The following is a 15,954-nucleotide window of genomic DNA, read 5'->3' on the forward strand; positions in this document are numbered from 1 at the left end:
GCAGCAAAAAATAAGTTAGAAGTTTAAGATGTGAGCAATATTTGGTGAATATTTTCAGTGCCTTTTAATTAATGAGCATTGTCTAATTGCACAGAGCAATAAGTGCCATCTTCAAATGTCCATTTAAAAAAAAAAAAAAAAAAAAAAAAAATGTCAATGATATCAACAGAAGAACGGAACACTAAAGTTGCTGCAAAAGAAAATATTTTGCATTTTTGCTTGAAAATGACTTATTTCATAGTCGGTCAAATATACAAATTGAATAATCTGCTGAGTAATATAGATTTATCATCTGATTATTTCACCCTTTCACTTATGCTCTGTGCAGCCCCCTGAGCAACATCTATCTCTCTCGGTGGCTGTTATTCGGTCGGACTGTTACAGCGTGTTGACAGCACAGACGGTCAGATATGTTCAGAGTCAACACTAAGACAAGCTACAAAAACACAGAAGAGACTCGTCGTTTGGGTTCACAGTCAAGCTAATAATTTTGTGTTTGGACGGGCGATGAGAGTAGAACTGGCTGCCATGTTGTTCACACTGAGCTTCGCCTGTGTGTGTGTGTGTGTGTGTGTGTGTGTGTGTGTGTGTGTGTGTGTGTGTGTGTGTGTGTGTGTGTGTGTTAGTGTGTGTCAGATCTATAAAATTAGTCATTTTCAACATGTCTGTGAAATGCTGTTCAGGACAATAAACCTCGCGTCGCCTTTCAACACAACACCCGGTTAAAACAACAGAGTCAGCGTCAACATGTCGGGGTGTCCGCACCTTTAATGTACAAGCTGACGAAAGAGGACGAATATGTGCGAGACCCAAACTGCCGCTGCACGACACAGACTTACATGGGAATGAAATATCTTGGCCCATGTACATGTTTTTATGTCATCGCAGAGAGGTCAGAGGTCAACAAGGTAGCCAGGAGTAGGGGGAAAGCAAGGAGGGGTTGGGGGGTGGAGTTGTTGCAGGGTTTTAACATGCTGCCCGCAGACTGTTGGAAAAACCATTAACATCCCAGAAAAAATAAAAAGTGAAAATGTTAATGCGTCATTTAGTCGACCATGTGTGGCAAAGTGGAAACTCCAAATGACGACGAAAACAACTTACTGACTTCTGAACTCCAAAGCAAACAGAGAGCTAAATGGACTTAGTGTGCCCACCATCTCCTGCACACACTATTATAAAACAAAGGACTGTGTGCAGCAACTTTTCCTTCTTACTTCAAAGGAAAGGCCTCCATAAGTGAAGCTCAGTGCAACATTATAACTGAAGTTTGGAGCATCATCACATCCTTTAAACTATATCATGAGCTTAGATTACAAACTAAATCAAGTTTTGTTAATAGTATTGTGTAGTAATCTAAACTACAAATAAAACCTTGTAGCATTTGCTGACACTATTAAAAATATATATTTTAACAATTATTTTGTAATTTGATTTTGTCTTTTTTTTATTATACAAAAGTGACTGTATTCCTTTAATCAAAACAAAGGCTGACACAGAGACTGTTTTAAAATTCAATTCATTATTTACATTTAACAAAAAAAACTAGCTACAAAAAAAATTTGCTTGACAGATGAACTTTTTTAGAATCAGATTACCTTTTTAATACTGTGATCTAACTCACTTTGCCTTGTTTCAAGACATTGACCTGCATTTCTAGAAAAGGATAAAACTGTTTTTCTAATCAACAAAGCTAACATACCAAAGTCATTATTTATTGCTGAGAAGTACGATATGGGCCTCATATAATTTATAAGTTATCCAAAAACTTGCAAAACCACAACATTGCATGTTAAGTGAAATGAAAACCCTAAATGTCAATATAATGTGTAAAAGTAAGAAATAAATATCATTTCTTGATGTGTACAAATGTTTTCTATTAAGACTCCAAACTGCTGTTGTTACAAGCTGTTTGGCTCTGTAACGACTGGAAAATGGAGATTCTGGAAAATGTAGGTTATCATTAAGTGAAGAAGAACCAACACATTTTCACATTTCTAGATTTGTGTGTGTGTGTGTGTGTGTGTGTGTGTGTGTGTGTGTGTGTGTGTGTGTGTGAGTGCGTGCGTGCGTGCATGCGTGCGTGCGAGCGTGCGTGCGTGTGTGCGTGTGCGTGTGCGTGCGCAGAGTGAAGTGTGTCGATTGACCCGTATGGATGCGGTCTAATCCATATGAAGTTATATCTGCGCTGTGAGGATGTCTCCTCCGTTTGCCTCATATGAAGACATCATTCCTCCGAGACCAGCAGCTATAAATCACTGCTCCCGCTTCGTCAATACACAATCAATGGCTCTCTCTCTCTCTCACACACACACACACACACACACACACACACACACACACACACACACACACACACACACACACACACACACACACACACATACACAGTCACACAAATAAACTGTATGTATGTGAGCGGACATGCACACATCCAAGCAAAAAAAAATTTAAACGAGTTTTTCCTTCATCTACTGTTTTCCACCAACATCCGTCTCTCTTTGTGTTTCTTTCTACGTCTGTCTTTCTTTCTTTTGTATGGTATTGACTGACCTATTAAAGCAGAAAGCCCATAATAATGTCCGCTCATCAACGAGCTTTGCTCATCAAATGAGCCTGGAAAAAACAAAACAAAGCAAAAAGCCAATATCATGTCATTACAGGTTGAGCCTTGTTTTATTTTTTTTCGTGGGGCTGTGTATTATGGGTAATGTAGTTAAAAAGGAAAAACACAAGACAAATGATTTCATCTTTTGATATTTTCCAGTGCATGAAAGATACTTCTACCAATTATAATGATTTGTTCTTGTTTAATCCAGCATTCACACTGTGCTCTCAGTTTATACAATAAAACTGCTTCTTGCTTCAGTCCTGCTTTTGTTTTTCAGAAGATGTAGAAATGATGACGCGCCAAGATTGCTAAAAAAAAATCTTTCAGGGTGCAAAGTGTATTTGACCAAACTGCAGTAGAAAAATAATAATAAATACCGGCGATTATGGACATGCAAATGATGACATCTGATAGCCAGTAGTTGTTGCACATGCACTTTTGAAAATTTGCATTTTTAAAACTGGGAAAAACATTTAAACTCAATTCATTAAAATATTCATCCAAAATTATACTCCACTTTACATCCGCACATCATCACTGGCATTAAATATGTTAAAATCCACTCACGCACAGATGCCACACAAAGTAGGTTTTTTATTATAATGGCAACATGACAGATAAAAATAGGCTAGGAAGAAATTTCTACAAGCCCGTCCATCACGGCGATGGATCATTATCCTACGGCTACACACTGAAAAAAGAAAAAAAAAAAAAAGCCATGTTTTAACACATCTGTGTGTCCAGCAGGGACAGCACACATCTGTGTTACTATTAAATGCAAAAATGTCTTCACTGCTGGGTGATAAATCTCCTAAATGTCCACTGTTTAGCAACACAGACAAACAGTCTTGTTTTAGTCTGACACGTAAACATTTTGAATTCATTGTGCTTTTTGAATTTCTCTCAGCTCACACAGCAGGAAGTGAGTCTTCACCAAAAACACAAGAGAAGGCCGCATGTTGCATTTTAACCCCCATAAATCATAAATACTTTGATTTCTATAAAACATTTATGAGCATCATATTCTGCAGCAAGAGCAACGACTCATTTTTTAATGTCTGCTGTCAGATACAGTTACAGTTACTGTCCTGGAGAAGGTTTTCTATTTGATTCAACTCTAACAGGGCACACTACAGTCAAAAGGTATTGATGCTGTTGATTACCCATAATGCTCCTCTCACCTCAAAACTCCCACTGAGCTAAACATTTAGCCCGGCTCAGAAAACTGAACTAAAATCATTTAATTTGTCCTTGAGAAAGAGTAGTACATGAGATCCTTAAGTAATTCAGGCTCCATCACTCCGTTTTCAAAAATTTTGAGTTGATCCAATCTGTTAGTGTTTAAACTGAGGCCAAAAAGTGAGTTAATGCCCTTCTCTGAAAAAACACTTTTTAATTGATATACCACAAGTCTTTTGTGATAGCAATGTGACTACAAACCAAACAGTGTATGAATGAATAGCATTTATGAATAGAGTTTGACAATTTTTTTGACTAACTGGACTCAGCAGTCGTCATTACGAGCTCATTTTGGTGAAAAACTGATAATTGTTGACGAAGATCCAACGATAAATGTCAGACTGAGGTAAATCTGCTTCAGTTAACAATATTTTACCACACAAATGTAGCTAGTGATGCATTATGGTTCAGTGTTTAAAAGTAATTAGGGACTGCATCTGTGTGTGTGATTTAGATTGTCAGAAAAGTCTAGCTGAAAAATACAAAGAGAAAGACGAAGGCCTTGTCCACGCTCATGTAGGTATTTTACAAAACCAACATTTTCCCACTACATTATGCCCCCAAACACAAACACAAAGCACATCTCAGGTTACCAAAACTAAGATTCTTTCTTCAAAAGTTCAGATTTTTCGAAACTCTGGTTATGAGCATTTAGCTCAAACAACAACAACAACACTGGCAGATATATGCCAGTTTCTTCAAGTTTAGTTAGCTCAGCAATTGCAAATTTACAACTTAATGAAGAAATAATTCACTACTACTGTTATTGTTTCTACCACTATAGGAGGATGAAATCATTATGCATGCTCGATGTATGCATGTAGAGTTGTAGACTTTATCACCACCTCCTGACTCGGCATGCTTATTTAAGCGGTTGTAGTTGTTTTACCTGTTCTCATATGTTCAATTGTGACTTTTTTTATTTATTTAATACACTTACAAAAACATCCTTATCAGCAAAGAGAATGTCTAAATGTATTCATTACTGCTGATGTTGTGTAGGAACCCATACCCTCATGTTTTCATTTCTATGAGATTAAGGAGGTAAAGGATGCATTTGTGTTTTGTTTTTTATGATATATATAACGTTTAATCACCTCGTTTTACCCCAACAAGTTCAGTCATATTTGTGTCTTGCTTCTTTGTGCCCCCCCCCCCCGATGCTACATGTAAAATAGGTGCCTTTTTGAAGAATATTTACTTCTATTTAAGTAGTAATAATTAGTAGTAATTAATAACAGACACCATTATTATTTTGTAACTGTTGCATTGCACGCGTTCTTTGGATGCAATTCTACATTATCGTGGTATTCATTAAATCGACATAATGTGAACCAGAATTCATGCCCAAGTGCTGCTTTTTACTATTCAAACCTTAAACCATGAAGTGAGAGTATATAGTCTCTATGAAAGAAACGTATCAAAGTATAGGAAAACATGCATTGTTAGTAAGCTCAGGATTTTTCAGTTTTTCCATTGAGAGTAAAACATGTGAACATGCCCCATTACCCACGAGCATATTATTACAGTGCTAACATGACTAATAAAGAATGTTAAATACTTAACTGTATCGCTGGCAAAACTGAACAACCATCTGCTAGATGCCAAACAACAAATGACAGAAATGAGCATTTAATTCCTCAGTCGGGCTCTGTGATGATACACACTTTCAATCAGCTCTAAACGTTCTGTTCTCCGATATACAAGCGTGATTATATCCATATACAGATACATGCCTTATTCCTAAACAACATCAGCCATCAGAAATAAGACCTGAATTGTGAACACTGGAGATCAAAGTGCGAAGCAAAAATACCCCATTTACTCTAAAAGCACTAATGACTCTTTTAAACACTAGCGCAATAAACACATCAATCATAAAAGCAGTGGTTATTAATTCAATTCATTGCTGTGGTTTATACTGCATTGCTTTTGTAATATGTCAAACCTCTTAAGTGGAAACACAGGCCATTTATGTTCAGATTTTTTTCCTGATTCATCACTCATCGCTATCACGAAACTTAAACAGTATGCTGCATCCCGACACCAGTTTAAAACTGAATCAAAAGCGCTTCCAAGGCCTCATTGACATAAACAAACTGCCCCTCTGATGATGGATTCTGTTGAAATGACAGAGGGAAAAATGACACACCAGAAGAAAAAGTTCAGAAAAAGAAACAGTCAGCAGAAAAAACCTAAAAGAGATGGAGGTGAGAGGAGGTGTGTGGTGGGTTGTTTTTTTTAGGCTGATATAAAGCGCCATCAGTCTTCAGTTCCAAATGTTCCCATCAAGTAAACATCAATAAATATGTATGAAGGGAAAGAGGAGGAGCAAAGAGAGAAGGGGAGAGAGTTGTTAGGAAAATCCAGAAGAGAGAAGTGAATGGTGGACAAACCAGCTGCTTTTATTCACAGAGACATCTGAAAAGATGATAACCAGAAGGGTGACTGAAGTAAAACATAAAATACAAGTCAGGTTGTGTTCAATCACAAGAATCCAAAATAGTTTTAGTTTCGTTGCCATAGTCTGTGAAGTCTACTGAGGGATAAAAAAAACAACAACATTATTCTCCGACATTTTGGGAAACAGTGTTGTGACAGTTGTGTCTAACATACTGCTCCAAAATCTCTTGACCATCAACCATCTAAAAGAAGCCTAAAACCTTCTTAAGAACTGCGAGAACCCTTTAAAAAATAAAAACTCACTTTAAAGACCTAACTGAGCTATATGTTGCTGGAACCTGCTCAATGGCAGCTAGAACCATCTTCAGAACCTCCTCGATGACCACAAGAACCAACTAGAAGATTCGCAGACCCGCTTCTGTGACTGCTAGAACAACCTCAAACACTATTTACCAACCGTTCCACCGTGAACATTATCGATGACCACATGAGCAACTAACGGACCTCTGGAACGTCCTCAAGTACCGCAAAGAGCCCCTAGAGAACTTCTTAGACCTACTTAATTACCACTAAAACCACCCAGGACTTCAAGGACCCTCTCAGTGACCACAACAGCCAACTAAAGGTGACCCCAGAACCGCTCGAGATGAACCACTGAAACGGGAACTTCCTGTGCAATTATTGACTCATAGCACCTGATCAAAACATTTTCATTCCGATCAAACTTTTCCAAAAGTCATTTTTCCCTGTGTGCAACCCATATCGTTTGTAACATGTCTACTCTCACTCATTCATGTCTTGTTTTAATTTTTCACACATCTGTGCGTAACAACCCTTACAAAGTGTCCAAAAAAACATTTCTGGATTACTGAAGCCATATGAAAGTTAGAAACTCGTTAGAATGTCGTGTAGCTTGTATTTGTGGCTTCTTAACCCGAACAGCCTGAGACTAAGGAAGTCTTCCATTGTTGGACAACATGTCTGTGGATTCACTCGTGCTCACAATGTTGCTAAACTGCAACTGCATTTTAGAAGCACCACAGGCCTGTTAATCAAACAGACAGCCCCGCCAAAAACAAGGACATTTGAAGCTTATTTTCGAATTCATGATGGGTTATTTTCAGATGGACTGCCAGGGAATTATTAAGAAGGAGCAACTTTAGCTTATAACACTGAGATAACTGATAATTTTTTGAGAGAGGTTGAATGGGAGTCTATGGAGCTGGAGGCTTTCTGGAGCCGACTTCTAGTGGCACCCGGTGGTATCGCAGCTTAAGGCACTTTTGCATCGGCCTAATTTTTCAGATCTGGAACCTACGTCCACTTTTATTGATTATAAATGTTTATTTATCTGACCAGCCAATTCAGACAGTAATATTTGTGGTGCTCAGCTCTGCCCTCCTCCTACAGTTTTCCAACTTTTTGCCTATTCTGTTATAATTCATTTTTAATTTGCAGCATTTTGAAACAACACTCTGGTTGTAATACTGTACATTATATACTTTCTTTCTGTTGCCCTGAGGGGTTCTTCTTACTGCAGCAGAAAAAATAAGTCTGGTGCTCTGACAACATGACGATCACATTGGCGGCTCAACAACAAGCCATATGAATCATCTGTGGTTGGGGGCATAGGGAGTGACAAACAAAAGAAAGGAAGTTAAAACATGGGTGAGAACATTGACTTTTTCTAAAGGTGGCAATGGACATCCTGGTCTAACTGTAGTCCACAGGACTGTGAGGTACAGTGTGGCCTTGGAGCTCCTGGACTCTGTTCTGTTTGGCTTGTTCAGCTGAATTTTATCTGCTTCTCTGTCCCATAAAACCTTCCTATTGACAGGCAGCTCCACATCGACCCTCAATCCCTCCTCCATATCCACTCCACATTTTTCTTCCCTATGAGTATTAGTTTATTGAATAAGTGGCATCTGTTTTCCTGGCCCCGTCACCGTAAGGCGAGGTATTTCTCACTGACGCACAGCGCTGATTTATACGCTGGTCTGACAATCCCCACAAAAAATAAAGCTAAGCAAAAAATTTCCAATACATCCTCCGTCCCCTCAACACACACACAAACATGCACACCTCCTCTTCCTCCATCCATGCAGTATATAATTAACTTGGCAGATGTTGTACACACTCAAACACTTTTACACTCTCTTCACTCTCCACAAACTCCCACTTTCTGTCACATGCAGATGGTGAGATGATGGGACATTCATTCATTCATTAATTACTACCAAAGTGTCCCATTTGCCGGCTTCGTCTGGAAAAACAGCAACAACGGTTTGAGAAAAATCGATTCATGTCATGTTCTTAATGTTTCACCCGTACAAAGTATTCCAAGCAATATTGCAAAAGACAGTGATGCTGTAGAAATTGTATTGACGCTTCCCACCCATAAGGAAAAGGGAAGGGAAAACGGTTTTTTTTTTTATTCTCTTTTGAGCCGTCAGAAGTTACAGGAAACAACCTAGATACGTTTAATTTTTTTTTTCTTTATGCTTTCTTGTCAGTGAAAATCTTCATATCAAAAGTTCAATTTGTCCATCGAAGCTCTCAAACAGCTTGTGTAAATCTGAGTCTGAACGTTTTGTATTATTCAGTCATATTAAGCTATTATGGCTACAACACAATTGCTTGGTATACAACTTTTATGAGCTATAAAGAAAAGTGTCAATACTATTTTGAGATTGTAAGATTCTTCAATCAATGCCAACCTCACGCTTAAGAGAACACATGTTTGCAATAGTCTAGGTAGTAGGTTTATTCTGCATTAAAGAGGACTCGAGACCAATCATTAAACATAGATGCTGTCCTACCTGTCGGGATTCTGCGGACAGACGTGCATCTGCAGCAGGATTCTCTGGGTGAAGGTTTTGAAGCACTGCCCACACTTCCACAGGTGCCAGTCGCTGAAATCGCTGCTCAGCTGACTGGTCGAGGTCGGACTGGCGAGGACTCGTTGGTTCTTTGACCCTAACTGGCCATAACTGGTGTCCGACTGAACCCCAACGCCAACCTTATCCAGCAGGGAGAAACTCCGAGGGCAGGGAGTGTGGGGGAAAACCATGGAACGTATGTGGGTGGTGGAGGGGGTGGAGGAGGAAGATGATGAAGAGGAGGAGGAGGGTTTGCCGTTTTTGCTGAAGGATTGGAGGGACTCCTGTCTGGTCATGGCCTCCACCACTGTAGCTGGAACGTTTACTGGAGACAAAAACATACAGAAATCATTTGATTATGCAGGTTTTTGGGTGTTTTAGAATAATTTCATCAGACAGGGAAAAAATATTACTGCTTTCATACTTCACATAGATTGTGATAAACCCATGATGAAGGCTAGCCACTCGCATGCTAACCAAGACAGACTAGTTCAACCTTAAGCCAGTAAGTCAAACAATCAATCACATCATCTTACAGCTAGGAAATACCTGTTCTTAATTCCTGGTGAATCTTCATTTACACCTTTCTTGTAACTCAACTCATTTTATCATTGTGGTAATGGAGAATGGTTAACAACAAAAAGCAGGAGAGTGCTATTTGTCTATAGTGGTTAGTCGTAGCGCCAGGTACACTGGGTGAAATGAGAGTGGCAGTTGCAGTCTCTTGGTTTTTATCTATATAGGCTAGAGCAGCCTCTCTGCTGCCCAGCATCATAGTTTTGCTTATTTTTTCATGAGTGAAGCACCAGAAATAGACCACAAAAAGATGTGTTGATAGTAACACTGACATTTTGTGTCACCACATTAATACCTGTGCTATTTCTATTTGTACTGCAACTCAAACATCATGGAATAATATCATTAGTACAATGACAGTTACCATTGCTACCATGATTACTATTAGCCTACTGTTAGGATTACTAGTACTAGAAGTATTACAGCTACATTAATACCACAACTGATTACCACTGCTTGTGTAGCACTTGCCAAGACTGATGCGACCAGTGTTTGTAACATGGTGAAGCTGCACTTTATTGTTCTTAAGGTAAATCAATCAATCAGTACATTATTGTTACCGGATGTGTACGGAGCGAGTGGTGGATCTGACTGATCCGATTTGAAACCCGGCGATACCACGTCCCACCCACCGACAGGTGTAACCTGACTGCACGCCAGGCCTGTCACCCCCCATGAAAACACAGCTTTTTGAAGCTTATTTTGTTGTTAATGACAGATTATTTTCAGATGGACTGCCAGAAAACTAATAAGAAGAAGCGGCTTTAAGCTAAAAACACTGACATAACTGCTGGAGACATTCTATTGACTGAGAATTTAATGAGACTAATTGAATGGGAGTCTATGGAGCCGGAGGCTTTTTGGAGCTGACCTCTAGGTAGGTAGGTAGGTAGCTACTTTATTAATCCCCAAGGGGAAATTTTTTTTCGTGACAGCAGCATACAGGAAGCAATAAAATAATAATAGAATAAGTGGCACTCGGTGGTATTGCAGCTTAAGGCACTTCAGCATATCCCTCATTTTTCACACCCAGAAGCTACGAACATTTTATATACAGTCTGTGTAAATCATTTTGAATTCATCCATTGTGTATTGTATTTGTGAATTTTCTGTGCAGTGCTTAATTGTAATTTACAATTGTATTCATTTAATTTAGATTTGTAGCAAACAATCTGGACACAGAAGCTACCAGATAAATAGACCAGATACATAAGATGAACAGATTTAGGATAAAGTATTGCTGGCAAATAAAACAGTCAAGCACAATGACATTAACAGGAAAAAAAAATACATTATATAAAAGTGTGTAAATTCGATTTTGGATAAACCAGCTGCTGCCAGCTGTCCTCACTTGACCCAGAAGTCAGCTGTGTTCTGTTGCGTGGTATGTGTGGTATCCATAACCCTTCATTATATTTGAAATTACATTAAGAGGGCTTGTCTTACTTTAACTCGCTGTGGATGGTTCCTCTTTAATTCTGTAAAACGAATTTGCTTGGAAAAACTGGGCCTGTGGACGGGCAGGAAATCAATCTTCATGCACTTCGACATCGGAGAGAGAATTTGTTTTGTATCCTAGCAGGAAATGCTGGCTAAAACAAGGATTGTGAGCTTTCCCAACTTGAAACAAACCTTTTTGAATTTCCTGAAGTTAGCCATATGTTAACCACGGTAGCAAATTAGAAGATCCTCATAGAGGGTCATTTTAAAAATCGCAAAGTTTGACATTTAGTAAAGATGATGTGTGGAGAGTTACTGAACTGCACCACCTCTTTGGGACCATACTCCTTTTCTTGTATCATTAAGAATACATCATGCACTAATCTCACCATTTGTCTTCTGTATTTCTTTATGTCCTATTCTCTTCATTATTCTACTTTAAGTAAATAAACAGCCTCTGTCTAACTTTGTTGTGCTGCAGCCCTGCAGTCCGCTCTTCATAACCGTTATCCCTCCCTCATCTGCTCACCTCTGCCATCAGACCACCAGGCTCCATTGATCCTCTAATAACCTTATGAGGAGATAATTATACCATTTGTAAGTCGCCTGACTGCGCTATTGATGCCCGTATTATGCGCTGCTCGCCCATACTTAATTCATTTTGCTACAAACATCGCATATACAAAAAATGCAAGTCAATATGGTTTGGGATACGTATGAAATGCATCATCAAAATGGGAAAATTATGCAGATGCAATTTACAGCATTGCAGAGTCTGTTCTTTTCTTTCTCACTAAGCGGTGTTCTCTCAGTTTCCAGCCACATTTTAACACTCCTCCTCCTCTTCCTCTTCTTTGTTATGAGAACCATAAAACAACTGTATGATTCTCTTTTTCTTTTTTGCTAGTTTGACATTACATACATTACATTCATCAACATTCGAAAATATAACCTAACAGCTCCGCAGAACACACAGAATTGATCCACAAATTATTTGAGGAATGTGTAATGGACCTGAACAATGGAAAACATTAACTACAGTGTTCCCAAAACCATAAGATTCATTTGAAAATTGAAAGTTCCATGATGTTATGGGGCTCTATTTTCAGCAATGCAGGCCGGCACAAATGCGTGTCTAAGTTCTGTGCACTGGGAGCACATGTAGGTGTAGTCAACTTTTTTGGTACTTTGGTGAACACAAACAAAAGTTTATCCCTGGCACATAAAGTAGCAGGAAATACTAATTAGAAGGTGTGGCACAGCCAACTTTAACCACGACCAATCAAATCAGCTTCTCTCATTCCCTTTAAAACCGCTGTGGCGCATTTGGTCCTTTTTGCTGAAGAAGGAGCAGACTGGCACTATCGGCCAAAACTTCATGCAGGACATGACATACTTGTCCAGGAGGTTCAGGCTCATAATCACCGAATTTATGGTACTTCGAGTCGGCCTCCATGGGCTGATGATATTAATTTGGCTTGCAAAGAGATAACTAATATTGTAAATGCCTTTTCCCCTGGCATCATTAGAGCCCCTAGGAAGAGATTCAATGACATAAGAAGTGCCAAACAAAAACTTAAAACAAATGAAGAAACAAAAAGACTGGGTAAAAAGTCCTTTAAATTTTAATTGCAATTCCTCTGTAGTCAACCCAAGTTGCCTTTTATATTTTATGGCTGAGATTGGCTACTGTGTCATGATGTGTGCCAATTGCCTCATTTATACCCAATTCAATAGACAAAAGTTAGCTCTATTTTATATATTTTAAATGACAAACGGAATCAGGGTTAAAAAAAAAAATCTTTCTTTAATTATTCATGTAAGTGGGATGAAATACGTCCATCCACCAAACAAGAGATTTTGTTTAGGCCTGTTCATGTACGTTCCCTTGAACTATATTCTCCTGTTCTCTGCTCTCCTTCAACTGTCCCTCAGACTTCGTTGTGAGTCGACTCGTCTCCTTCCCTTTCCTCCTCTATTCTCCCTTTTCTCCTTTCTCCTCTCCTCATGCACTTTTTCCTAAGCTAAGATGCTGGTTCCATAAAATGTCTGTCCTTTATAGTCACCCATTCAAAAAGCATCGTCTTTTTTTCCCCCTAAAAGTAATTTTGACGTCACTCACTAAGTTCAAACCTGAACAGTGTGCCGGTGGTTATTTTAAAAATAGTTTAATAATCAAGTCGATTTGAAGCTTCAAAGAGAGGTATGTTGGGGCATGACTGGCGTGATTAGGAACCAGGTGATTGACAGTAAAACAACCAGTCACAGCAGTGCTGAGTACGTCCCTCCGGCTGATCCAATCTCGCACCAACTATTTGGAAGGTCGTAGCTCCAACTGACATAATATAAAAACCATAAAACAGTTCTTCACGAATCAATTCACCTCCAATGCAAACAAATGTGTGACATCATTACTTTTTCCCTTTTATCTTTTTGTGCAGTCTATAACTTTCTTCCATCTTTTCCTCGCCTTCATCTCTCCTGTGTTCTTTCCTACTTTCTTCTCCTCCCTTCTTCCTCTTTTAGCATATGTTCTTTAAAAAAACACAAGTAATCTGCACATTACTGCTGCTTCTTACTTAAGTATTAAAAGGAGAAGGGGTTGAAGAAAGAAAAAGAAATGCGAAGGATGAGGAGAAGAAGAAGAAGAAGGGACGGCGGATGAAGGGAAGAGAAGAGAAGAGGAGAGGAGAGAAGAGAAGAGAAGAGAAGAGAAGAGAAGAGAAGAGAAGAGAAGAGAAGAGAAGAGAAGAGAAGAGAAGAGAAGAGAAGAGAAGAGAAGAGAAGAGAAGAGAAGAGAAGAGAAAGGAACGTCTTTTGGAGATCTTTCCTTGTCTGTCGGTGCACATGTTGTTGTTGTTAGGCGGCGGCCGGGCTGCTGAGCGTCAAGCCGACAGGCCGTGATTGAATGGAACGTGCATGAGTAAACAACCACGGGCTGTATGTGCTTTGATAGTGTGCGTTTGGAGGGTGTGTGTTGTTTTTCTTTATTGTGTGTTGGGGCGGGCACTTCGACTTTCTGTTCATCTGCGGCCGAGTGTATAAGTGATGGTATGCGTGTACAAAAGGCACATGTATAGGGGGAAATGTGTGTTTGATGTAATGTGTGTGGTTGTTGTGCGTCTTTGTATATTTTCGGTTTACTTACATTAATGAACCCCTCTACTGTATCCTCACAGAAACCGCCCGGGTCACGTTTTTCTGTCGTCTGTGTCATGCACATGTCGACTGAACAGATATGCTCTCATTTCATCTGCCCATCTGTTATTACAACATCACGTTTTACTTATATTATACGCCTGAAATCATGAGACAAACCATATTGGTACACTTCCAGTCTGTTTTCCTGTGATCGCTTCCAAAACACAGGTGACTTTCTGCTCAATGCTGTGTCTGAATTTCCAATTCTTTAACCGTCCCTGTACTCCACTTTTGTTGACCTAAAATCTTGTTGAACAGGAGAAAAAGATTGTGGGCCAGTCAAAATCCATGTCATTGAATGGAAGGCAAAGTTTTAATGTAAGTGTTTATTTTATGTCATAACTTCTGATGATTCTGTGGACACTAAGCCGATATGGACGGTCTACCAGACGAGTTGCCAGTGTTATCTGGTGAGCTGATAACTAAGGCCAGCTCTGGACAGCGTGGAGGCATTGAGAGGAAAGCTGAGGGGCTTTCATAAAAAAACATCTCTCACCTTCATGCTGAGCCGAGGCAGCTCAGGACAACATTCAGCCCACACAGTCTCTTGTACCATAAGCTATCAGACTCCCAGTACTTCTTACCTTTACTAACCAAGACTCACAACCACCGACCAACTACAGTTAAACCATGACTTATTTTTAGTACAATAATTACTCAATTGTCATTTTTTATACAGCCGGTGTGGGATTTGCCAGCTTCACTGACAGATGCACTGTGGCATTTAAGAAGTTTCCATTTTTTTCTGCTAACACATTACACACAGAGTACCTAAATAATTCTGATAAATGCACACATCTACATGGCACGGCGGCTGTACAATTCTGAATGTGCTCAGTCAGCGTTGGAAGTCGCAGTCCTGCTGTCTCCAGTGCAGAGTTTTCATGTCACATTCGTTCTCTGTGGGCAATCAGCAGATAGGGATGCCACGGAAAACCTAAACACACTTGGTAGCAAAAATGTCTTTAATTTGGAGCAGAGCTGCCATCTTTCAGTTTGTACAAAAGAAGCGTAATCTAATTTAACTTCATTTGTATGTGAACAAACTTTTTTCACTGAAGGGTGGAACAAAAGCAAATCCACCAGTATTTGTTTGCTCACTGCCAGTGTGTGTGTGTGTGTGTGTGTGTGTGTGTGTGTGTGTGTGTGTGTGTGTGTGTGCATGTCCGTGTGTTTGTGTGTAGGAATGGATTTTGTACATCTGTACTCTTGAGGACCAAACACATTCATTTGAATCATCTAAAACTGAGGATATTTTGGTAATTTTTATTGTTTTGAGTTTTGGTGAGTTGAAGCATGGGACTTTGTTTGGTTTTGTTTGTTGACATGTTTCATTCTTTAAGTGCTCTCATGTCAAACTGTGAGATCACCACATTTCCTTAGCCTACATATTACCACACGATAGAGAGATTTGTCAGTTGTCAACTACATTTATATCAATGAGGGTAATCTAAATAACAGAAACATCCCTCTTTAAATTTACAATAATGCAACTTGCATCTAACAACTAACTAAGTAATACAAATGTGTGCAGGACGTGACTGTGTGTGCAGAGACTGCCACAGTGCTCTGCCATGTAAAAGAAGTCGTTCCATCTCTAATACAAAC

The 15,954-nt window shown here is 39.2% G+C and overlaps 1 protein-coding gene across 1 annotated transcript in view; it reads right to left on the reverse strand.

Annotated features, from left to right (window-relative positions):
• prdm6 (PR domain containing 6) overlaps positions 1–15,954 on the reverse strand; it is an 86,149-nt gene that overhangs the window by 14,499 nt on the left and 55,696 nt on the right. Inside the window, exon 6 of the mRNA XM_069169331.1 lies at positions 9,070–9,454. Within this exon, the coding sequence (XP_069025432.1) occupies positions 9,070–9,454 (385 nt within the window). The remainder of the gene's footprint in view (positions 1–9,069; positions 9,455–15,954) is intronic.

The sequence above is a fragment of the Embiotoca jacksoni genome, unplaced genomic scaffold (genome assembly GCF_022577435.1).
Source record: "Embiotoca jacksoni isolate LCO1_2020_lvr unplaced genomic scaffold, fEmbJac1.0.p SCAF_44, whole genome shotgun sequence".
NCBI lineage: Eukaryota > Metazoa > Chordata > Actinopteri > Embiotocidae > Embiotoca > Embiotoca jacksoni.